The sequence below is a fragment of the Watersipora subatra genome, chromosome 6 (genome assembly GCF_963576615.1).
Source record: "Watersipora subatra chromosome 6, tzWatSuba1.1, whole genome shotgun sequence".
In the NCBI taxonomy this organism is placed as follows: domain Eukaryota; kingdom Metazoa; phylum Bryozoa; class Gymnolaemata; order Cheilostomatida; family Watersiporidae; genus Watersipora; species Watersipora subatra.
The window spans coordinates 58,983,101-59,007,267 of NC_088713.1; the positions used below are offsets into that span (position 1 = coordinate 58,983,101).

The 24,167-nt window shown below is 36.2% G+C and overlaps 1 protein-coding gene across 4 annotated transcripts in view; it reads left to right on the forward strand.

The window, feature by feature from the left end:
* The window catches only part of LOC137398950 (tyrosine-protein kinase Abl-like), a 69,289-nt gene that overhangs the window by 43,063 nt on the left and 2,059 nt on the right, over window positions 1–24,167 (forward strand). For 2 of the 4 annotated variants that reach the window (XM_068085116.1, XM_068085117.1), the window contains 6 exons: window positions 2,251–2,380; window positions 5,262–5,449; window positions 12,475–12,621; window positions 13,156–13,277; window positions 15,490–15,636; window positions 18,225–18,375. In XM_068085116.1, coding sequence (XP_067941217.1) covers window positions 2,251–2,380; window positions 5,262–5,449; window positions 12,475–12,621; window positions 13,156–13,277; window positions 15,490–15,636; window positions 18,225–18,375 — 885 coding nt within the window. The remainder of the gene's footprint in view (window positions 1–2,250; window positions 2,381–5,261; window positions 5,450–12,474; window positions 12,622–13,155; window positions 13,278–15,489; window positions 15,637–18,224; window positions 18,376–24,167) is intronic. The other 2 variants (XM_068085118.1, XM_068085119.1) reach the window with 2 other exon arrangements.

A 24,167-nucleotide genomic window follows, 5' to 3' on the forward strand; every position in this document is an offset into this window, starting at 1 on the left:
CATATAAATGATATAATCGTGTAATGGTGATTTATTTCACACCTGATGATTTTAGGTGAGTGATACTGGAACTAAAACATACCGGCCTGCTAGTCTTATAACAAGCTCATTCCATGGCCTTCAACCCACATGAGAAATAAAATAAATGTTTCTACAAATCACAAACACAAAAATATTTCTTTTTAAGTTAAAATATAGAAAAAAATATTCACAAAAATATACAAGTTTTTTACATATTAGTAATACCGTGATATATTATGAATCATTTTATTTACAATATCGAATCGTCTGGTAATGTTTGGCAATCGCGAAGCTCTACAGGGAAGTGACAGCCTGTCATTGAGTTACTCAGTCTATTAACACTAGCCATAGACATGCATATGAAATGTATCATTTGCACAGTTGGTGATCATGTGGCACAGTCGGTGATCATGTGGTACAGTCGGTGATCATGAGGCACAGTAACACATCATTTGTCTTGTTCAACAACCACAACACATTGCAGCCATTGGAAAGATTTTCAAATGCATATTATTCCTTTCTAACTCATGCAAAAAGTGATTTTTTCTGGATTAAAATCTAGGAGAGTATTTGGCGTTTTCATGATGGCTGCGATTAACTGTTTTAAGCTTGTAATCACATTTCCACATAATTTGCACTTATAACACAGCAGAGTAAGACATGGTGAATCTTTTGATACCAAATAACTGTAATGTGAATTTGGTTGTAACTCAATCTTAACTTTTTAATTTAATGAATATACAATAACTGTAGTGTTATTGGTTTGTGTCGACAACTTTTTTTTATTAATTTTACTTGGTCCATGACTACCCTAATTTTGCGTTAAGTTGAGGGCAGCGCTCGGTTTCAATGTAATTTTGCATCAGTTTTTCACTTTTTTTTCACGGCAAGGTCTGCTGCAATGAGAAAAAATAAAAATTTCTTTGTCTAAAATTAGGTAAAAAATATAATAGATATCCCAAATTATACAGACCCTGTTAGAAGTCATTTTCTTTCTCTCAAGTGCAGCGAGAGAGACTTTAGTATATAAGACAACTTCAATATGGTAGAATTTTTGGGATAACAGCAAATCTAAGCATTTTGGCTATACTTAAACCCAACAGCGTGACTGCTACACGGTTGAACTAAGCCTGTGTACCTTTAAATACAGTTAATGTAATGTTCAGAAGTCCAAATAAATCAAAATTTAATACTGAGTAAGAGTTTGCAGAGATTGCATAACAACTAAACTACAAGCCTGTCACGGTAGTAGTTTAACATTTACAATATCCCTCTTATATTACTTGGATGCATTTCATTCATGATAGACAAGACAATATTAAAAGAAAAAAATTAATCTTCCATTATTTTCATAATTTATTGCTTTCTTGCACTGATAGACTTCCTAAGCCTAAGCATAGATATACCTAAAAAAATTACATCTATTGATTGAACCTTGATCTAAATTTACTTATTATAACCATCACAAATTTAACGAAAAATATATCGCGGGAGTTGTCGTTCTTGAATTTCTTTATTTTTGTTTAATTTGAGATTTAAAGCATAGATTCAAACCTCAAGTGCAGAGAGAGAGAACGATATATTTAAGGCTAACTATGAAACTCTCATTGTTCAAATCAAATTTGAGAACTCGTACCAACTTGACGCTTCACCTTGAATTAATTTTTTTACGCAGTAAAAAGACAAACTACACTTTAAATAGTACGGAATTTATCTCGTAATACGAAGCAAAAATATTACATAATGTCTCTACTTTGAGTGGAATTTGTATAAAAGGAGGTAAACTTTATAGGAACGTCTACTGTACTTGTTAATCAATCTTATGAGTCTTCATTGGTTTCATCTTAACAGTTGCCAATCGTCTCAGGGTGGTGAGTGGTGGTGCCTTCACTCATTAATAGTGCTAGTTGACATGGAGCTACAGGTGCTCAGCGTTAGGCTTAGTAATAGTGATCAGCAACTGGAGGTCCCAGTTCACCACATAAGCATGTCATAGTATTGGTATCAGCCTCAGCCAATTAGTATCACTCCTTTCTACATAGTCATAGAGCTATCCATAAATAGAGTGGCTCTTTTTCTACCTCGTTTTCCTCGCCTCTCATTTTTTCACACATCTTCCTTTCCTGTCTATTCATTATTTGCCATACCTCAAGTCTATTTTTCCATAGAGTTAGTTATTCATAGACTCGATAGCGGTCGAGCAAGGATGAACCTGTATGTCTGTTGTAGGAGATGAAGACAGGATGTCAATGTCTGGGTCGGGCTACCCGGCTCCACCTCAGCACTGTCTCCCAGCGCTGCCTTCTGGTGCTTCTCTCCAGTCTCTGCCGGCTCACTCTATCACCCGGTCCAACAGGAGGTAGGCATCCTTCTCTTCAACGCTATCATATGTAATCCCTGATGGAAATGGACCCAGTAAATCCTAAATTCATGTTTAACCCACACAGGTTAATTGATGAGCCCTGTAGTCTGACCTTGACCTTGGTAGTCAGTTTTCACTCAATTTCATTAATATTACAAAGAAGTTATCTGCAAAGGCTATGAAGGGTGGGCTACCCTAAGACACTTATGTAGTCGCCTCATTTAACTTTCACGTCTTCGCGGAGTCATCCTCTCGCGAAAATTTCATGAGCGAAACTAAACTATCATAATGAATGAGTGAAAACGCGGAATTAAATAGCTTTGTTCATTGATAGTCCAAGAAACAAATGGCAGCAAGCAATCAAATTGCATTATCGATCGCACCCACACAATTCTACCTGCGGTTTACAATTACAAACTAGTCCCAAATTGAAAATTTTTTCTTATGGGTGAACTGAACCTGAGGAATATAGTTATTTTTGTTCCACTGCATTTATTTTCACATCACTATATTTTCGCACTCATCAGAACTGCGAAATTAAGTTACATCGAAATTCTACTCTGTATGCTACTCACGAAACTAAATACTAGCGAAATAAAAGTGTCCTCGGGTATATTATTCTCTGTAAATATTTCTTGGCTTCAAATCGAAGCCTGTGTTCCTCAAATGCTGTCTTGCTCTTTACTCAGGTTGTATAAATGGTACTGTGAACTGATAGAAAACATATTTTTAGCCTATCATGTTAGCAGTCAGTCTTAGTTAAAATTTCTACAATCCGCTATTAGACATCTCTAGTCAGTTTTATCGGCAGGGTTTTGACAATGATGTCTACATGAAAAAACGAATATTTTTAATGTGATTTTTTGTGTTTTCTGAACATACAGAAAGTGTATAAGCTTCAACAGTCGCAACTCAGCCCCTGCGAATGTCGAAGCAAGAAGGTGAGGATTAACCTAAGCAGCTCCTGCCATTTTATCTCCTAATGCTTGCTAGTACCGCATACGCTTTTCCTTTTCAGTCCATTTGTCTCCACTATTGTTTGTCCTTTATCGACTTTTACAGCTCTACTCATGTCACACTGAAAGATCTTATCAGAAATAATAGATGTTTTTCTATTATTGGATATTTTGTTTATTGCTGCCAGGATGTTTCGAAATTAAAATCGGTAAAAATTGATCGCGGTTAAAACACTCAGAAGAAAAAACGTCTCTAAAAATGGCGTTAATAGTCGTGTTTCGCGTTATGATATCAGCTGTCGCGTTCAAGTCCCAGTATTACGTCTTTCCAGTGCTAGAATAAAACTGTGCATGTAGCTTCAGATATATCTCTATAGATGTTTCTAGTAATTTAAAGATAGGTTGGTTAGAAATTGTCTAACCTTTTCCTCTAAATGCTGTGTAAACATAAGTACCCGATGAAACCGTATATTCGGTACTTGAAACAATATGCACGACTATTGATGTCATTTTTGGTGAAGTCTGGGCAAATGTTTTTTTCTGAGCATTTTAATTACCATCAAGTTTAACCGATTTCAATCTTAAAACATCCTGGCAGTCAGATCACCTAAAACAATAAACAATTTCTCAAATGATAGAAAAACATATATAATTTCTGATGAAATCTTTTAAAATTTGATGTTAGTTACCCTTTAATACCAACTATTTTAGTGAATTAAACTTTCTTGTGACAATTTTTGTAAGCAAGGATGGGACAACTCTTACGGACTTCCTGGACAACTCTTACGGACTTCCTGTTTTACCAGGCCTACCTACTCACGTAGTGCTTACTGATATCTGTACCACATAGCATTAAAGTTGTCTCCTTCTTTCCACCTTTTCTAGTCGACTCGCTTCAAGACATCCTAACACTAATAATTTAAACTTAAATTAACAATTTAAACTGGCATTTTATAATTTCAATTTAGGTTAAAATGGTTAGAATTGTCTCGATACTTTATTGGTAGACGTTTATAAGTAGATCTTGTAGAGAAAAAAACTAAGCATTTGTGCAACAGTATGTAGAGTAATAATCGGGAGTTATCTTCACACTGTCATAAAGAAATTCCGAGACAAGTTAATTAATTAGTCCTTTGTAAAAAACTTATCATCATATAAACCAGGGTAGAAATTATTGCAGGAAACAATTTTAGTTAGGCATGCATCTTTTGATAAATATTTTCAATAAATCATATATTGGTTAATACTTTTAAATACAGTTAAATATAGTTAAGTTACTTTATTTTCTCGCAAGGTAGCCGACCTACAAAACAAATAGGTTTTCTGGGTCATATTTAAATATGTAAGTATATACTATAAATATAGGTCATATGTGCATACAAGGGTAACAGTATTTTTTCATGGGAGGTACTTTGATGGCTAGCAATTTGCCAGGTTTCCTAATCTCACTGCAAAATTTTCATAAAGCAATAGAAACAATTTACATCCCTAATTTCTATTGTTTTTAATTAAAGATTGTTTTATTCATTTATTAATTGCTTGTGCTTTCCTTATAATAATACTTCAAAGTATTATTTTTAGGATTTGTAGATCTATCAACAAAAAATTAAGTGGCTTGATAGTGACCTAAAAAACAACCTAACAAATGTTAAAAAAGCTTTGTAGGTTGTTTTGTAGGTTAAATCATTTTTCATCAATCAATTAATTCCTCATACAGTACCTTGCCCCACCCATTATTATTCTTGTCATATACGTAGACATCAGGCTCTTTGCTAGAAGCTAGTTTCAGATATCCGCTTGGCTTTAAGTTTTCGTTACTCTATCATTTTTATTGCTAGTATAAAACTGCCAAGTAACGGAAAACGTGTTTTTATGACCTCCCCATCTGGGTGCTCAAGAAATAAGTTGTTATTGTCCGGCAGGTCGAGGGAGTTTGAGGACCTGCCCAACTTCAACGCTCCTCATGAAATCAGTGACACTGCGTCAGAGCGTCTTGGCTCATCGCGTGTCTCCAACAGAATAGGTACTAGTATAGACGCTGAAGATATCAAAGTGACTCTTGAAAAGTTTGGCACGATTCCAAAATCATCACGTATAGGGTCTTATTTAGGTAAGTCGGTGGTCTTATCTGATATTGAACTGTGTGGTAGGAGAAGACAACTCCCAATTATCAACCAGCGCTTGTCACTTGATACTTTGGACTTTTATCGCTGAGTAGTTCAGTAATTTAATTTAGCATTAACTGTAGCCACTGTAGCTGCCAGTAATCTTTTCTTGCTGGGTGGGATGTCTTGACCAATAACAACTGACGGTCCATTTGCCTGGTTCACATGTAGTATTTCAATACTGCTAAAAATCAATTTTTTATAGTATATATAATTAATATGAAGTATAAATTATTGTGAAGTATATATAAATAATTAATTATGAAACAAGAAGCATGTTTGAGGATTTAGCTAGTCGTTTGATCGGGGGTTTTTCATACAGTAACGAAAGTAACAGTTAAGTAAAAGATACTCTTGTAAATAAGTGATTAATTTGTTTTGCCATCTTTTCAGAATTCCGCTGCAAACGTCACAGTTGACAACAGTCCAGTAAAATGCATCTGCACTCATGAGTTGTGCATATCGTTTTACTGTGCATGATTTTCCTGCCCGCTAAGATTAACAATATGCTAATATAGTCATTCTGGCTAGAATGTAACTAGCACCGCTCAGCTGTAGAAACCAAGGCTACCTTCAATAAAAATGCTCTCTACCCTATGACTCCCACCAAGCTTTTTCTATGACTCTCTCAAGGGTTGGCGCTGCACGCCGACAAAATGAATCGTTAGGTAGCCATTACTTTGTCGGTGCAACCATTTTGTCAGTGAACATGTCTGTCTATGTCAGAAAAGATGAAATCAACACAGCTTTGCTTATCTCAAATAATTTATTATAACGATATCGATTCAATCTTATTCGTTTCCATCATAACAAGTTGTATCAATGATTGGCTTTTGGACGATGACAACAGTGCTTCATGCAAATTATTATTCATACAGGAACAAGATATTCCTTTTTAACAGCAATATGATAGCTGCTATTACAACTTGGAAGGTTTCCTAATACATTTCAGATACCTTTTTCTAGTTTAATGAATATCATGAACTTGGAGTATTTTTTTTCTTAGCTGCTTTCGTGTTGCGTGTTTTTATTTTTCGAGAAAATTATAGTAGTACAAACGTTATTGCTATCACAAATCTTGGATTAGTAGATTATTAGATAATAGATATGCTGACGATACATAAAAAAGTGTGCTGGAAAATCTAGCAAGGACATCATGAGCTTCACTCGATTGAGACCAATTCTCATTGGTCAATTTATTTTTCAACACGGCAAATTATTTTGTAGCGTCGATGTATGTAGTCACAGCTAATATTTACACTACATGACGGCGATGTATTTTATCATTCTATATAGCCAGGCGTTTAGACTCATGGAACATAACTCCATACTGATGTTGGTAACAGTGTTCTAGTCAACACTTAAAATGCCGCCATACAGACTGTCAGCTGGTTGATCATAAACATGTTTGGATTTTGCGCAGCTGGATAAAGTTTTGTTCTTTGAAATTTGAAGGTCAAATGTTCTCAGGTTTGAATCTACGCTTTAAATCTTAAATTAAACAAAAATAAAGAAATGCAAAAGGTACAACTCTTATGATATATTTTTTGTTATATTTGTGATGGTTATAATAGGTAAATTTAGATTAAGGTTCAAACAATCAATAGGGTAATTATTTTAGGTATATCTATGCTTAGGCTAAGGAAGTCTACCAGTGCAAAAAAACGATAAATTATGAAAATCATGAAAGATTCATTTTTTTCTGTTAATATTGTCTTGTCTATCATGAATGAAATGCATCCAAGTAATATAAGAGGGATATTGTAAATGTTAAACTACTACCGTGACAGGCTTGTAGTTTAGTTGTTATGCAATCTCTGCAAACTCTTACTCAGTATTAAATTTGATTTATTTGGACTCGGAACATTACATTAGCTGTAATTAAAGGTACACAGGCTTAGTTCAACCGTGTAGCAGTCACGCTGTTGGGTTTAAGTATAGCCAAAATTAGCCTGTCTTGACAAGCTGTGGTTATTGCGTAGTTGTCCCCCCGTCGAGCGGCGAGCAACAACAGCTTGTCACAAGACGTACTGCACCTGATGCATCAGCTGCACTTATAAGGAGTTGTTCTCTTCCGTCTACGCGGCTGGGCCGCGATGTTATGTCGGTCGCTCCATTGGTAATCATAACGGATTTCACGCAAAAATTTCTGTAGAAAAAAACAAGATTACAACGTTTAACCAAAAACCAGTTTCTGCGATAAACTTTAGTAGAACTTAAGAATAAAATAAACTCAAAATAAAATCCATAAGAACAAATAAAACTGACTGATACAAAAATAGAAATAAAACTGACTGAGCGCACAAATAACGAAATGTTTAGTCGCTGTTGTTGTCTAAGTTCTCAAATTCTAATAAAGTTTACTGGAGAGAGGGGTCGCCAGTTAAACGTTCTTATTTTAATTTTTCTACATAAATTTTTGCGTGAAATCCGTTATGATTACCAATGGAGCGACCTGAATAACATCGCAGCCAAGCCGCGTAGACGGAAGAGAACAACTCTCTATAAGTGCAGCTGATGCATCAGGTGCAGTACGTCTTGTGACAAGCTGTTGTTGCTCGCCGCTCGACGGGGGGACAACTACGCAAAAACAACAGCTTGTCAAGACAGGCTAAGCCAAAATGCTTAGATTTGCTGTTATCCCAAAAATTCTACCACAGTGAAGTTGTCTTATTAATAAGTAAAGGGAGGATAACTTCTACCTAATTATCTAATACCTACCTCAACAAAGCTTGTAAGAAGCTTTATATGTAAAGTCAGTGGGCTCTTTAAAAGTTCACCACATTTCATGGAATCTAGTAATGCCTACTTTTCTTACGTCGTCAAGTCCATGCACGGCTGGCAGGTCGCGATGGACGACGTGATGCGATATTCATTCAGAACTTTTTAATGACTCACTGATTAAAGTTCTCAGTGATGAAGATGAAAAATGGGCAAAACTAGAAAGCCTCTTCTCCTCAGCAACAAAAGCCCTATACTAAAACTATTTGGTTTTCTGTTCATAGCAAATATACACAGTCTATCTGACTCAGTGTACACCAACCATTATGTTTCTTCAGTTACATATCTTTAAAGATCATTTTTGAAAGTGTAAAAAAACTATTAACTTTTTAATTCCTAGTGTCTTCAGTTTTACAAACTTGGAGATTCAAAATGATATTCAATTAAAAAAGAATTGCACTATTCTGAATACTTTCCCTATAGAGTAAAGGTTGTTACTATGATCTAGGATGAGGGAGCTTGTTTGTGTATGCAAGGTTAGGCTTCCAAGTATTAAGCATGCTTGTTTCAGCCTTTGATAGAGGTTTATTCAATGTTGTAGCTTGGTACATATTCAATGAATTGCAGTGTGTGACCTGTCGTGCCAAAAATGGGCTATTTTTGTTACTTTTTTGGAGATGCACTGCATGAGATCTAAAACCTGTCCTTTATGTTTTCAGATACTACTCTGGTCTAGTATGAGTGTCGTGCTACTTACAGCATTTGATTCTCACCCCTAAGGCTATTTCAATTCTCACCCTTAAAGCTATTACAATTCTGACTCGGGCTAGAATTCCATGCTCTTAGTCTATAGATATGCAATCACTCTGCTTGAGCTCGACACGCCTTAGCCTTCGCTCAATTTGCTAATCATGCGCTTTTCTAGATTTGGGCTAAATGTTTTCTGCCTTCTAATTATATGCTAGAACGTCTGGTATGATCTTAGTGTATAGCAGAGCTGAAAACTTGTTTAGTTAGGTAGGATTCTGGTTTTTATCCACTGTTTATCATCATGTGATCCTATATGGCAGCACCATTGGTTAGTTTGGCATGATAGTTTTCAAACTCTTTATTAGTTTATCATCAACAGTAGTCCTTGACCCGGAGATGACCTTAAAGTATTTAGCAGGTAGTTTGGCAGCTATGTACTAGAGTAATGCAGTTGTGTAGATATAATAACAGCTCTTGGAAGTTTGTGTACCTCATGCATTGATAGCTTAAAAAATTTAAAGTGAGGGTCGTTATTTAACACAACTTAATTTTCATTGGTCCCCTAAGAGCGGTCATTCTTATAATATTACGATACCATTGAGACCCTATCATCCTTTTTGGCTTTACTGGAAAGTTTAGATTTATGTTGCTGTTTGCTAGATTCGCCAAATTTCCACTACCCAATGTTTCTTTTCAAATAATTTTACCCAGATGTTCACTGAGTTTAAATTTCTATTACTTCTCAACGTTTAAAAACTGTATTATCAAATAATATTGATCTAATAATAATGTCACTTCATGGTACTAATCCTGCCAAAGGCTGCGTTAGAATTTAGTCTAATTTTATCATCCATAAACATGCCTAGTTTTGCGCAATTGGTCTTTCCATTATAAACAAAAGTAACCTTGTTTGTATACAAAATATCATTAAGACAATCGATTTGAGCTGAACAATCAAGATGAAACGTTTTGTTATAAATATTATAAGTTATATTTTAACAGTTCTTGTTCGAATGCAGCCAAGCATTCCATTGGGTCGTTACATCCATAGTTCACTGTCTTTTCAAAACTCACTACTTGGTATTACAAGCCTCTGCTGATGCAAAGTGAATATCATGAAATATAAAAGTTTCATGAAAATCCTTGGAGTTGTCTTACTTTGGATGTTAATAAATGTTCACGATTTGCTGTATCCTAGCAATGAAATTTTTTTATCCATCTTGAAACACTCAGTTTGGTTCTGAGGCTATTCTCCTCGAAGCCTTAAAGTGTACCACTAGTTTCTTGGTTTTTAATATTTTTGTTTGTCAATAATGTCTATTTATTTTCAATTTAAAAAAATCCTGAGCCATTTATATAGTCTCAAGCTCGAGCTATGAAGGCCGGTACACACTATATTGTAGTATGTCGACAGTAATCCCACAATACTTTGGTGGTCATTGATGTTAACAATGTTTACACTGTCACAAACCCATTCGTGTTTACATCAGCAAATGCTCCGTAAAGTAGTGTTATCATTTTGCTTTTTAAATTTTCACGAAGAAATCTGTTTTTGTGTGTTTAAATCAAATACTAGTCCCGCAGCAACTAGCATAAATGAAAATAAATCAATCACACTATTCCCGCCCACAAATTACTATTGTCGAAATAGTTCACATTGTAAAGGCGCTCGTCGACGCTTGACGAAGTATCGGGAAAGTTTTACAGCTACAAACTTTCCCGATGTATCCGCATTGCTTCGTCTGTGCCATCAGTTTATGGTTCACATAATCAATGATGAACGCCAAATTGAAATACACCGCCGTTAGTGTACAAATTAATTAAATTGTCTGAAAAACTAGCATGTTTAATTTTCAATTGAACCACATCTCTATCAGTGGCTTGTAATCGATCTGCATATTGGTCAATGGTAGACCACGATTGCCTTTCAATGGTTTCACATTTTCTGCGTATTTAACGTTACCAAATTCCTTGATGTTAATTTTGCTTTCGCCGTTAATTTCTTCATATAAAACGAATGTCTAGCATTAATTGGCTATTTCTATTGGCTGTTCTAAAAGTGAATTTGATTGGTCAACACCGCAAGTTACCAAATTTGACAGCGTATGCTGATGATTCATTGTAATTGTCCCGAGAGGTCTGTCTAACAATAGCTAGTCATAATTACCTTGTGTAAACACTCCTTTGTACACTTCGCTGTATATTTTGTCTCTTTGGCTGTATGTTCCATCACTTCCAGTGTATATTCTGTCTCTTTTAGTACATGTATATACTAGTCTTCTCAGCTGTTATAATGAACAAAACATCAAATGCAGTTAAATCAAACCAGCCTTTTGTCTCAAATGTCCAAGTTTATACAGACCTATTATTTCCAATGTGGTGCTCTGTTCATAGTGGTAGCTCAGTTTGTCTATTTTGATCAGAGCTTAATTGGTGAAATCTGCTAAAAGCAACCTTGCTTATACTTTTTCACGCAATACACTCATATTCCATATAACAATCATTGTTGTCTAGTTATAACTTAGAGTGAGGCCTAACATGTGTTGAGTACGAAGGCTGACGCTTGGAACAAAACTAATGCTAGCTTATCAATTGTGGAAGTGTTCAGTAAAGTAACTTTAATATGATTTATGTGTATAATTCTGTGTTAGAGTTATCCTCTTGTTATGGTCACATGACCAAGATTATTGTCCTCCTGTCGGAGAGTTTTTTATCATTTGCACTAAGACGCAGAATTAAAAAATAAATCTGTTACTGATTGAGCGAAAATCTAAAATTTTCTGTTATTAAGAACGGTTAGATACAGTCGTTACATGGATTGATCATAAATTTTAAGCAACTTGTGCTAGTCATGTAGATCTATTCTCACAATAAGCGTTTTATTGCACAAGAAAGCAACATTATATGCACTATTTCTTTTCGCCACCAATATCTAATATGGCTGTGATTTTGAATCAAGGCCAACCATGCCATACTCCAAAGAATTGAAGAGGCAAATCTGCCATCTTTTTTACACCTCTGCTACTCGTGGTATACTCATCTGGCGGATGCCAAAAGCTTTCTAGAACTTGCTAGCATTCACAGCTAACAGCCAAAACTTCTAGCCCCTGAGTTACATGAGACGATCTGTTCTAGAACTTTCCAGAACTTCGGCTCACAGCCCAAGTTCTAGAACCTTCTAGAACTGCTTGTCTAATGTAGCATCAGTATTTAGTTTTCACAATATCAGTGCAGCTTATTTTTAGAATAGATTTTAACTCTATGTATGTATAGATAGTTTGTTCGAAGCCTTCGCTCATACTCGGTAAAGATCGGTAAATGTTGCAAACTTATGCTAATTCAGTAGAGCTTCCTCTTCTTCAGTGTCCTCTTTAGCGCCATCCGATAGTCGATGATAAAGCTAGCGTTAGAATTATCGCTAGCTGTTAATTGATGTTAGAGTTTTCTCACACAGAATTATACATTCTCATAGAATTATCCAAGCTATTATGTTTTATAGCTTCAATGGAGGAGCACCAACAAAAAGGTCTGCCACAACAGCAATTGGTAAACTCGACTAAGAGCTCAGAGCGTTTCCTGCCGCTCGGTGGAGGAGAACGATTCTCTCAGAGTCTCAGTGAGAAACGAGGAAAGAACGTTCTTCCTGGTGAGTAGAACGAGACTTTGTCATCTCCTGTAGAAGTGACCAATTGGTGTGTTACAAGGTTAACTGTCTTCGTGTCACTTGGATAAAAGGAGTCGCATCCTCTTTATTGATTAGCCAATCACTGATCAGTAAAACTTGACCACCATCTTTTGCTATTTTATTAGTTTTATAACATATGTGATAATTTGGTATTGCAATGTATTGTCTCTCACATCACAATGTTAAGTTAGGCAATTTTTGAGTGCCATGCTTAGATATCTAAGCTACCCACCTAACATGGTGAATGAGGAGTTGTTTGCCCATCGCAAGTCTTTGTCCAAGTGTTTCCCATTTTTCCTCATTCACTCTGATTAGTACCAGTATGATGCCACTGTTGTAACCTTATTTAACACTCACTTTCCTTTTATAAGTAGTATGTATAGTCATAATACTTATTCATGTTCATGTAAGTGATATATTCTAGGTTAGAGTACAACCTTACTTCGTAGTCAAGCTGAAGATAATATTTTCATGTACGTAATGATTCATTCTCAGGCACACGGATCCCAAGTCCATGGAGTCGGGTCAACCAAGAGGCAGCCATAATGGAGGCAGAGATGTCTAAGGCAGCAGAATCTCCGCACCAACCAAGTAACACTAGTCAGCTAAACAAAAGGGTAGGCAACTTCTACAGTTTGACAGGATTAGGGTGGCGGTCAGCTTCTCATGATATGCATTGACTCCGGTTGCAATACAAGGAGCGCTGAGGTGGATAGCTGTGCCTTTTATGGTGCAGGCCACTATTATATTTTAAATAAGTCGGCTGGTTAACTCTTTCATTGCCGTAGACACATAAATGCGTTTTCATGGGACGACTGCCATAGACGCATTATTGCGACTTTCCCAGCAATTGCGTAGTTACCTAATTTTATTATTCGTTGACAGCATAACCCATGGTCTTTGAGATTTTTATGAAATTGACAGTATTGTCCGAAGATTTTTCTATAAAATTAGCCTAGCATAACGAAGCAGTTTTAAACTTTTGTTTGAGAATTTCTAATTTAATAATGAACATTTTTTGTGTGAGTTCATTAATTACCGCGCGCGAGTCAGAAACAGGTAATTAGATATGTTGATGACATTATAACCAATTCAAATTCAAATTTTCGTGATTATACAGATAATTAAAGCAGCAGCACGGTCTCTGATAGTCTTGAAAGTAATAATTTTGTAAGAGTAAAGAACATTATGGAGGATCGTTTTAGCTTCTCATCGATCATAGCTTCACATAGCTTTATCATCACACAAAGTACAGACCATTGAATTTTTGCATAGCAATGATGGTTAAAATGTTGGCAAATTAAAATATGTAACAAAAATGTTCTAGATAGAATTTGAAATTGGAAAAAATACTGTTTACATATCATGAAGCAATATCGGCAGTTTTCGGTAAAATGGCTGGCACTTGGCAGATACCCAATTTTGTACATGCTTGGCAGTGAAAGGGCTAATGCAGAGGTATTTTATGATCAACACATTCCATGCGTGCTAACAATTTCATTGGATTCTGCAGTATTTGAAAAAGTGATTACCACGTCCATTACGAAATCCTTGATCCATATACGGATGTTTACATTCCTGCAGTACTAAGGGTGCTTCGTTTTATTGACATTTTAAGGTGTCTCAAGGTGACAGGTTTGATTTTGCAAGACGGCTCTTGATATCCATCAATGTTTAATTGCTTTTCTGTCCATTACTTCTTTCACTACCAGATTAATTTTGTTACTTGGTCATAATTACATATTCGGTAATACCTAATATTTATGAGGGCTCATGCAAGTTGTCATAGCTTTCGAACCAAACTATCTATAAAAAAATATTTCGATATCAGTTTAATGAGCATAAAGTTTTACATCAACTGATGCCATAGAAATGTCGCAAATGTATTGCAGGATGGGCTCAAACACTTTTTTAGCTTTTTATTCTATTGTGAGCGTGTCCGAGTCAGACAAGCTATCAATATTATTATCGATACTTGTCAATATTATTATAGCCTAAAGCATTATTATGACTGTTAAAAATGAAATAATTACTCTTCGTAGCACTGTTGACCAGCAAAAATCATCCATAGATCTAACATGATTGAAGTCTCCATAGCTGTAAGCAGCTGACTCGACTGGTCATTGCTAAGAAAAAATTGCTATTAAAAATTAAGTTTTTGCAAAGTGCAACTACACTCAGGTTGTAAACATGTTTTCTATTGGTTCAACACATGCAGATAATTGTTTCTTTTCATTAAAGTATAGATATGATAGGCTAATTAATAAACTAGAATTACTAGAATTACTAATCAAAAGCATTTTGTGTGAAGCCCACTAAATCTCCTATGGCCATACGATTGCTTGTGGTAAGCGAAGAGTCAAGCTTTATGTTTGGTAGATTTCTGCAAATAGCGGACCAAAATGATTGGAGGTGTGTCCAGATGTTTATTAGCTTTTCTTTCATTCAGAAGCCCCTCCCACCCCAGAATTGCCAGAAGCTTCCAGAATGATCTGGAAGCTTTTGGCAATTTAATGTGTCACTTGTTAGTTCTGTATGACCTTTCATAACATTCATTTAAATTAAGTTTGTTTTATGGACCAGCTGTTTGCCCCAATCATATTATAGGGTGATAGTGCAATTGTGTGTCTGTGGGTTTATTGCGTTATCATGAGATAATGCTTCAAAATGTATATAAGAAAACAAAAAAAAATGTTAGCAAAAGGAACTGCCGGAAAGTTTGACTAGGCAGCCCTGTAGCATTTAAAAATGCTAGAAAAACCTTGCTCTCTCCGCAAGTAGTCCAGATAGCCTGATTCTTGTTCACCCAGTTAGTTAATTTGTCTACAGCCTGACGGCCCGGGTATTACGGTGCAACGAGTAGAAGGTAGAGCTAGCGAACCAATGCCGGAACCTTCTTCACACCATCCATCTTCTAGTCAAGCGAGTATTCACTTTCCCCCTCCACCTCTACAACCCCCTTCTAGTGGTAAACAGGTGAGTCAGATTGTAGCACTGCCTCGTACGTGTCACTACAGCTTGCTCTCTCCACAGTTCACCTCCACACGCACAGATTTGCAAGGAGCCCGCTCGGCAAGCACTTGCTCTTAGCTTTCATGCTCATTTGTGCATCAAATCATCGCTTTATAGTTGATGCAACCTGCTGCATGCAGTTTATTGCTATAGGCTGGTTTACACTATATCACAGTATGTTGGTGTTAATCACACAATACTAAGGTGATCGTCTGCGATAATAATGTTCACATTTTTACAAACCCACTGCGTTTACATCGTCAAATAGTCCACACTGTAGCATTCTCATTACACAATGCAGTGGCTGAAATGAAGAAATACTAGTCCGGCGCCTATGGTCGTGAAAGAAAATATAGATCAAGCAATCCGTGATGGCCAATCTCCATCGATGAAAAGGTGTACATTACGCAAGCTATCGTGGATGCTCATCGGACTAACTGGAAAGTTTGCCAGCTGCAATATTTCCCGACGTATCCGCGTTGCCTCGACGATTACATCGGTTTACATTTCACATAGTCGATGAATAATAGCCCAGTGGACAACTTTTGCGTACGGCGATATACTGTGTACCAGACTTTAGTATTGTTGATAAAAGTTTTAGTAGTGCCTTTGTTGCCATGGCGCAATAAGGTCATTTCCTATGCCTTCAGTCAGCTCTCTCCAAATACTCATTTGTCATGAGCAGAGGACTAATCAACAATCTGTTTTCTTAGCATATATCAATCGGCATTTATAATTGGCCAGTCAGGCCTATACTTGACCAATCATTAGTCTGCTCATTTACGGTAAACCTATCAGCAATTGGCTCAAATACTTATAGCCAACCAAATAGTTATCAGATGCAACACATGGAATGATTAGCTATTGCTATGTTATTTTGTAAGACGAATAAATTAGTGAAACATAAAATTGCAACTAATACATAATATAATAAGTTAAAAATAATGTTACCTTATAGTTAAAATCATAGCTATGTTCTTACACTCATATGTCCTGTAATCTGGTTGTAGTTGTCTTATCTTACCCATGGAATAAATCCTATTTTTATAGTTATGAATTCAAAGATTATACGGGCAATTATTTTATAAAAGCAAGTTGTTTTCCCCATATAGCATGACTGAGTGAATTGTGGGTAAATTTGCTAAAGAGTTCTTTTTGAAAAAAGGTGATAACAGCAGCCATGTTATTAATCACATGGTTTTAGCGGAACACAGGCAAATCTGTTATAAGATCTACACTGGAAACGGGATAGTGGGGTAGACAAGGTTTTACTTACTGTGTGAATAGGAAAGTAGAACCTCATGCATTGTCTTCAAATGTTAGTTGTCTGCCTTGTCAGAAACCCTAACAAAAATTGATAATAAGGTAGCAGAAGGTTTTCTTATAACACAAAGATAAGTTAAAATAAGACTTGGCTATATATACGGAGACCATGTTCGATATGTTTATGATCTGGTCAGATGAAGTTGGTGTTCAACATGCTGTTTGGTAGAATTGCCATGTGACACGCACACAGTCCTGAGATGCCATAAAAATATATCGTTTATATTGTTGTGAAACCTCACTTGATCCATTCTCAGATTTTATTCATATGTTGAAAAGGCCGTGCGTATGTCAGATCAAGGTTTCACATGAAACTTTGTTATACCTCGTTTAATTGGTTTCATATTCCACAGAAAAACTGTGATGAACATTTTAGCCAGTTATATAACATTTATGTGAATGCATTATATAAAACTGGACTAAATTAAATGAAAGAAATAGTTAATAATCTGTACAAAGAGGTTTCAATTTGCATTTTGCCCTCTGATAAAGACAGGCGAGTAGAGGTTTAGTCTGAAAACTGACGGTATGGTTAGGGGAGGTGATAGAGATGTCTCGCTAATCTAACTTGGACTATGAGAACTTGGAGTTGTCATAACATTTTTGCTCTAATATTTGATGTTGTTATATTTTATGTTTGATTGTCGTGGCTACCATTTTAACTTCCTCTGGTTTCGTGCTTTCTTTTCTTGGCTTGCTTTTCTTTTTCGCAATAACCACTGGACAGCTTCGGAGAGTTCTAAATTTCTCTGAAGTTGTTCACTCATGTTTTTTTTAGAATTTCTTGCTCTAATTCTAAGGATAGCTTAGCTTTCTTTCATGTCTCCCCACTATTATCACTCACACTTGTTTGCTTGTGGTCCACGAGTTTAATCAGACGATAAAAGGAAGATATGGAGCCTGTTTGATATTGTTTCTACACTGCTAAGCCAAACTAAGGAGAGAATTGATTGGCCAAAAACATTTATATGTCACACAAGAAATTTCTTAATTTTATGGAGTCCGTGATATGCTCCAATTGTATATCGTGTTATGTAATACGGAGTGCAGACAACTCTTCTATCTTGGAAATTCTCAAGCTGAATTAAAATACTAAAAGCCTGTCTAATAATGTCTAAGACCCCAGGCTATGGAAACCCAATGATAGTAGTGCCGCTAAATTAAGCAAAAAAGTGACAACGTTTGCTTGGTGCTTGCTGCTAGCATTCACACGCTGTTATCTCCTCCAGAATGGCCAAGCAGAGCCACTGTCGCACCAGTTAGCTGAAGAGTTTAACAATGCTCGACGAGCCGGGCTTACTGCTGTCCCCCCTAGAAAACCTAACAGATCTAGTGGTGGTGGAGCCGAGACTGGTGCTGATCAGGAACGGTGTGAAACCGGTAGGCATTGATCCATTGGACACTGATTGTGCTTTTCTTGTGCTCTAAAATTACATTTACATCTGGTGTTTTGGGGCAATTCTCTAGTTTTGAATTGCCTGAAAAACTTGCATGTGTAATTCGCAATAACCAACCGCATGTGCTAGCTTGTAATCGATCTGCCTATTGGCCAATGGCAGATCCCGATTGCTTTTCAATGATTATGCTTTACGAGTACAGTAGACACCCCTACCATGCAAATAATCCGTTCTGAGAACGTTTAGCTATAGGGGTTTTACATTATAAGAGCAGTAAAATACATGTAAATTGTCTAAATCTTCTTCAAAATCTTCCCAAACTCACCGCTGTAACCCTTCAAAAATTATAAAAAATTTAATTACTGTAACCGTGGGTTGTATCGACAACTTTTTCTTGTCAGTTTCACATGCTTTATGGTCCATGAGTTTGGTAATTTTACGTTAAGTTAAGGGGAGTGTATGCTTTCAATGTGAGTTTAAGTCAAGTTTTTTACCTTTTTATAAATGAAAAGGTCTATGCTACAAAGGAAAAAAATTGGATATGTCTAAAATAACTTTAGGGAAACAAAAGTATATTATTATAAAAATTGTGTGTAATTTACGTAATAGGAAGCTTACGTTATTGGAGCGTCTACTGTATCGATGTGACCAAATTATTTCACGCAAATTTTGCCTCGCTGTTAATTTCTGTATAAGAAACGAATATGTTTAGCATTAATTGGTTATTTCTATTGGCTGTTCTAGAAGTGAATTTGATTGGTCAACACCGTAAGTTACCAAATTTGACAGCGCCTGCTGATTATTCATTTTAATTGTCCTGAGAGGTCTGTCTAAAAATGACTAGTCATTATTACCAAGTGTAAACACACCTTGGTACACTTCACTGTATATTCTGTCTCTTTGGCTGTATGTTCCATCACTGGAAATGATGGAACATTTGCCAAAAGGACATCACCCAACATCAGGATGTGCTAGCTTGTAATCTGTAATGTTCCATCACTGGAAGTGATGGAACAATTGGCTGTATATTCCATCACTTCCAGGGATGGAACATACAGCAATTTCTGCCATAATCTCTGCCACTTTCAGGGTATATTCTTGCATGCTATCTATTCCCTATACCATGTATTCCTTTACAAGTATAATATACTCTCTTTCATGTGTTGTAAACTCAATCCTGTTCCGCCTAATTCTGTGTTTTAAATACAACTTAATATATATCTCTCGTTGTCACCTTCACAGCATTATATACATGCTAAATTCTTCCATGTATAATTGTACGGTAGCTATTTGACACTAGGGATGTTATACTGCTTTGAGACTAACATATCTGCTCTGTGTTGTCCCAGCTGGCTCCCTCTGGTGGAAATCTCTTAAAAAAAGAGGTAGGAGCATAATTTTTACATCGCTAGCCCTGATGATTGCGGAATTAATACAAAGCCTTGCGCAGCAGGGAAACCAGCTTGACACTCCTCTAGCTTTATGCCACAAATATTTACACACACAATTTAAAAGGTTCCTCCCTCGTATCTGTACTAGTAGGTTTGGAGGCTAACTAGCGGTTACAAATGGCTACAACTATAACCTTTCAGTTTCATGAGATTCATTCACTCTTCCCTCCTCTATATGTCTCACCCGCTACTGTTAATAGCTGGCTACTGATAGGAGTGTTAATTATAGGGTTCTGTACTAACCGACCATTTCTGCTTCCAGGGTCACTGCGACCCTGACATCTGCGCCTGCGGGAGTCGTGCTGCCCTTCCTTCGCAATAACATTTATAATTTTAGTCTTGGTGTCTGTGAAAAATAGAAAAAATTGTGGTCTACCAACTGCGTCTCTGTGTGTTAGGTGATGCCTTTTGATGTTAACAATTGATGTTAACTGTTATACTGTGTTATTGTTCGATGTTATTGTAAGAAAAAACCTCACACGATTATGTTTGGTGCGAATCAGCTCCCTTTCATCGATTTTTTGAAACAATCTTCAGAGAGGTGTTGGAGAGTTCCTTAGAGTCTATCAGTGTGAGAAATGACATCTAATAGACCGTGTCACTCTCAATCTCGGAAACATCGGATCAGTAAACTCTATTAACTAAAAATCTCTCGAGGAACGAAACTCTGTGTGTAAATCGGGTAAAAAAAATTTGCTATAATAAGAGCCGTGTCCGTCTGTCGCGCCATTTAGAGGCCAGGAAAAATATTGCATCATTCAGGGTTCAAATCTAGAACCATGGGCTTCACTGTCCAGCACACTAACACCTTTGCCTTGTATCTTTTGTATTTATTGTGTGTGTACCTATTCTCTGCATGTTATTGGCGCATCTAAAGGTATAAACACACTAGGCGATACTTAGAGCGATATCGCGCTGCGTGGCGCTAATCTGCGCTAGAATTCACCCCGCGTGCTCATCCAGAGCGATAACGCTAGACTTTCTCTGCACAACTTTATCGCTAGCGAGATGCATTTCGATTGGTTGCATTTTACCAGAATGCAATTTTATGGCGGGTAATTATTTCTTATCGATGTTCACCAACGTACAGCAGCGACAATTTGCTATTTTGTTAATATTGAAACATCTTCAGAACGAGCACTGAATTGTTCATAAATTTGATAATAGCACTCCCAGTCATGTGCACCATAACAAACAAAAATTACAAAAAATCCAAGTTGAAAACCAACATTTGGAATCAATCGTTGCACAGGTTGACCATCTTGAGAACGGTAAATATTTAATACATTAGGCCTAAATATAAAAAACCACTACAAAATAAAATATGTATAAAAATAGTGAAAAATATTACAGTTAAAAATGCAATAATCATTTTTCTTATGTCTCCTTGTAGTGTAGGCAGTGTACAATCCGTGAAAGTGAGATAGGTTTAATAACAAATGCGTAAGTTGTTTACGTTGTCGCCTAGACGGCGCCATATTGACTGACCTAAATTTATTAACAACTCCGAAGAAACTAATGATACAGAATTTTATTGGCAGTTTGTGGGCGTGCCCATTATATCGCTTGCTAGTGATTCGCTCAAGTGTGTTTATGCACACGCTAGCGATATCTCCGCCCTCCTCATGATGCTCGCGATAAAATCGCCTAGTGTGTTTACACCTTAACAGTCTCTCGCAGCCTTGTAAAATAATAAGATAGCTGTACTATCTTAAATGATGAATGCTTTCTTAGTTTGATGATTTTCGGATTTGTCTTCCATTTGCGCAATCTTATGTTCATGTTGGTATTACTGCTTCAGCATCTGCTTTATTTTCCAAACGATAATAAATCAATACATAGACCGCATCTTTGTACAGGCCGCAGGACACATGGCGTTGCTTTTTAACACAGCGGCAACTTTGCAGTTTAAAACGGAACAGTGTCTACCGGCACTGTTTCGTATTAACTGACGCTTTTTAACCTAGTGCCTAACGGAACAGTATCGTTAGGCATTGTTTCGTATTTTCTTTCGTCACTAGAGAAGCACTAACTGGAGATTCTGGTTAATCCGCCCTAGCGGTGAAAGAAAAAGCCACAGAATAGCCGCACCCTTATATAAGCCGCATGGCTCAAATCAACAAAAAAAGTAGCGGCTAATAGTCCGAAAAGTACGGTACTATCTTAAATGATGAATGCTTTCTTAGTTTGATGATTTTCGGATTTGTCTTTCATTTGCGCAATCTTATGTTCATGTTGGTATTACTGCTTCATATCAGCTGAGTTATAGAAGATTTGGCAAAAATTGAATAAGTATTAAATTTTGGTGACTTTCAAACTTGTAATAGTAATATAATAATATTCGGTTCATAGACTGTGTTACGCAATAGACCCGGATTCATCTCCACACAAAAATACTTATTTGAAATAACCATACAAAGATACAGTAAACCCTCACTTTTCACAATTAAAGGGGCCGGAATCCCTGCGATAAATAGAAACTAATTTTTAAAAGTGTATGTATGAGCCAAATTTTAACATCTTAACCCCAAAACTGTTTTAAACACATTGTATTTCGTTATCTTTATCAATATATATTAATCTCAATGTTTGTCCGTCTGTACTTCCGTCTGTCCAGCTATGGCGATAAAGTTTTAAGAATAAAATATTTGCTGCAAACTGGATTTGAACTCACAACCTCTAGTTCTGTGGTATCCATTTATCCGATACACTTCCTTCTACAACTGGCTATATCATGGAATAAATTTGGTACGTAGAATACATGCCAATCTTTTATGGCTTCATGTTGAACTCTGCAACTAGCTTATGCGTAAAGGCGTAACAGAAGAAAATCTGTATAGCTATACCAGAAGAAAAATGCATGCCGATAAGTGGAGAAAAATGCGTAAACTCATGTAGCCAACAAGACTATTGCAATCAGTATAGATCTGTAATTGGCACTGCAGTTGGTACGGTATAAATTGGACAGACATCAACACAGTAAACGAAAATAGCACGGACATAACCACCTACATTTCAAAGTCAGAATGGTAAATGTTGATGTTGAATATGTTGATTGAAAGTAAATGTTTTGTACAGAAACTTTTTAATTACCAGTGTAACGCCGGGCATCCAGCTAGTCGATTATAAATCTCAGTGTCCGTATGTCCAGCTTTAGTGTCAAACACATAGGAAAGAAAAATCCGCTGCTCATCAGATTTAAACTTACAAACCTCCAGTTCTGCCGACGCATTCATCCAATACATTACACTGTCTAACTGGCCATACCATGGAATAAATTGTGCACATACTTATCACATTTACCAATCTTTCATTGCTTCATGCTTAACACTGCAGCTAGTGTTATGCGTGAAGTCATACCAGAAGAGAAATGCGTGCCCATACTTGAAAAAATGTCTAAACTAACATGGTTAACAATGCTATTGCAGCAATATAGAGCTGTAGTAGGTACTGCGGCTGGTACAGTATGAATTACACAGATATAAACAAACATCTTCATTTGAAGGTTAGAATGACAACTGTTGTATTTGTTGATTAAAAATATTTTTTTTGAGCAAAAACTTTTTTATTAATCGTTTAATGTTGGGGATTCAACTACTTTCCTTTATAAGTAAGTAAAATGTAGTTATCTTGATTGACTTTCAGGTTATATATAAACTTCAATCTCAGTATTTCAAGCCAGAGAATGCACTTAGATAGTACAGGCGTAGTTTGAACTTCATCTGGCTTGAATATTCGTACTTGTAGTTAACTGGGTTCATTGTGAAAAGGAAGTCACGTTTGTAATGTATTTTATGTATGTATATTTATTTATGCATTTCAATTTTATTTAATGTTTTTTGTGATTAATTTTCTTATATTTTTTTAACAAACATTTTGTAACCTCAAAGTACTGAAACCACGAACCGTGAAGTAGCCTGTGATTACTGTAGTTTTATTTTTGGTTAAATATTAAATTCTTAGGCTATAATAAACTAAGTTCTATAAAATCCTCAGACGAAGCTAAAGTGAAAAAGAAAAGAAAGTGTTTCCAACTTGTACCCTCCTTAATCAACTCAATAGTTAGTAATTATAGAGTTATTTTTGTTTGTCAATGGCCCGCACCGCTGCAAACTCCAAATGATAAAAAACCGCTTTGCAAGGAACTAGCCCCTGACTGTCCTTAGCTGTTTGTCTCATAATGGTTTCCTGTTATTTCTGGGCAAAAATGTACTCGAGATTTTAGCCATGTTTCTGGAAATTTAAATCTCACCCCTCTAACCTCTCAAAAAGGAAAATGATAAACTAAATGACTAAAGGAATGAGACTGTTGAGGGATTTTACG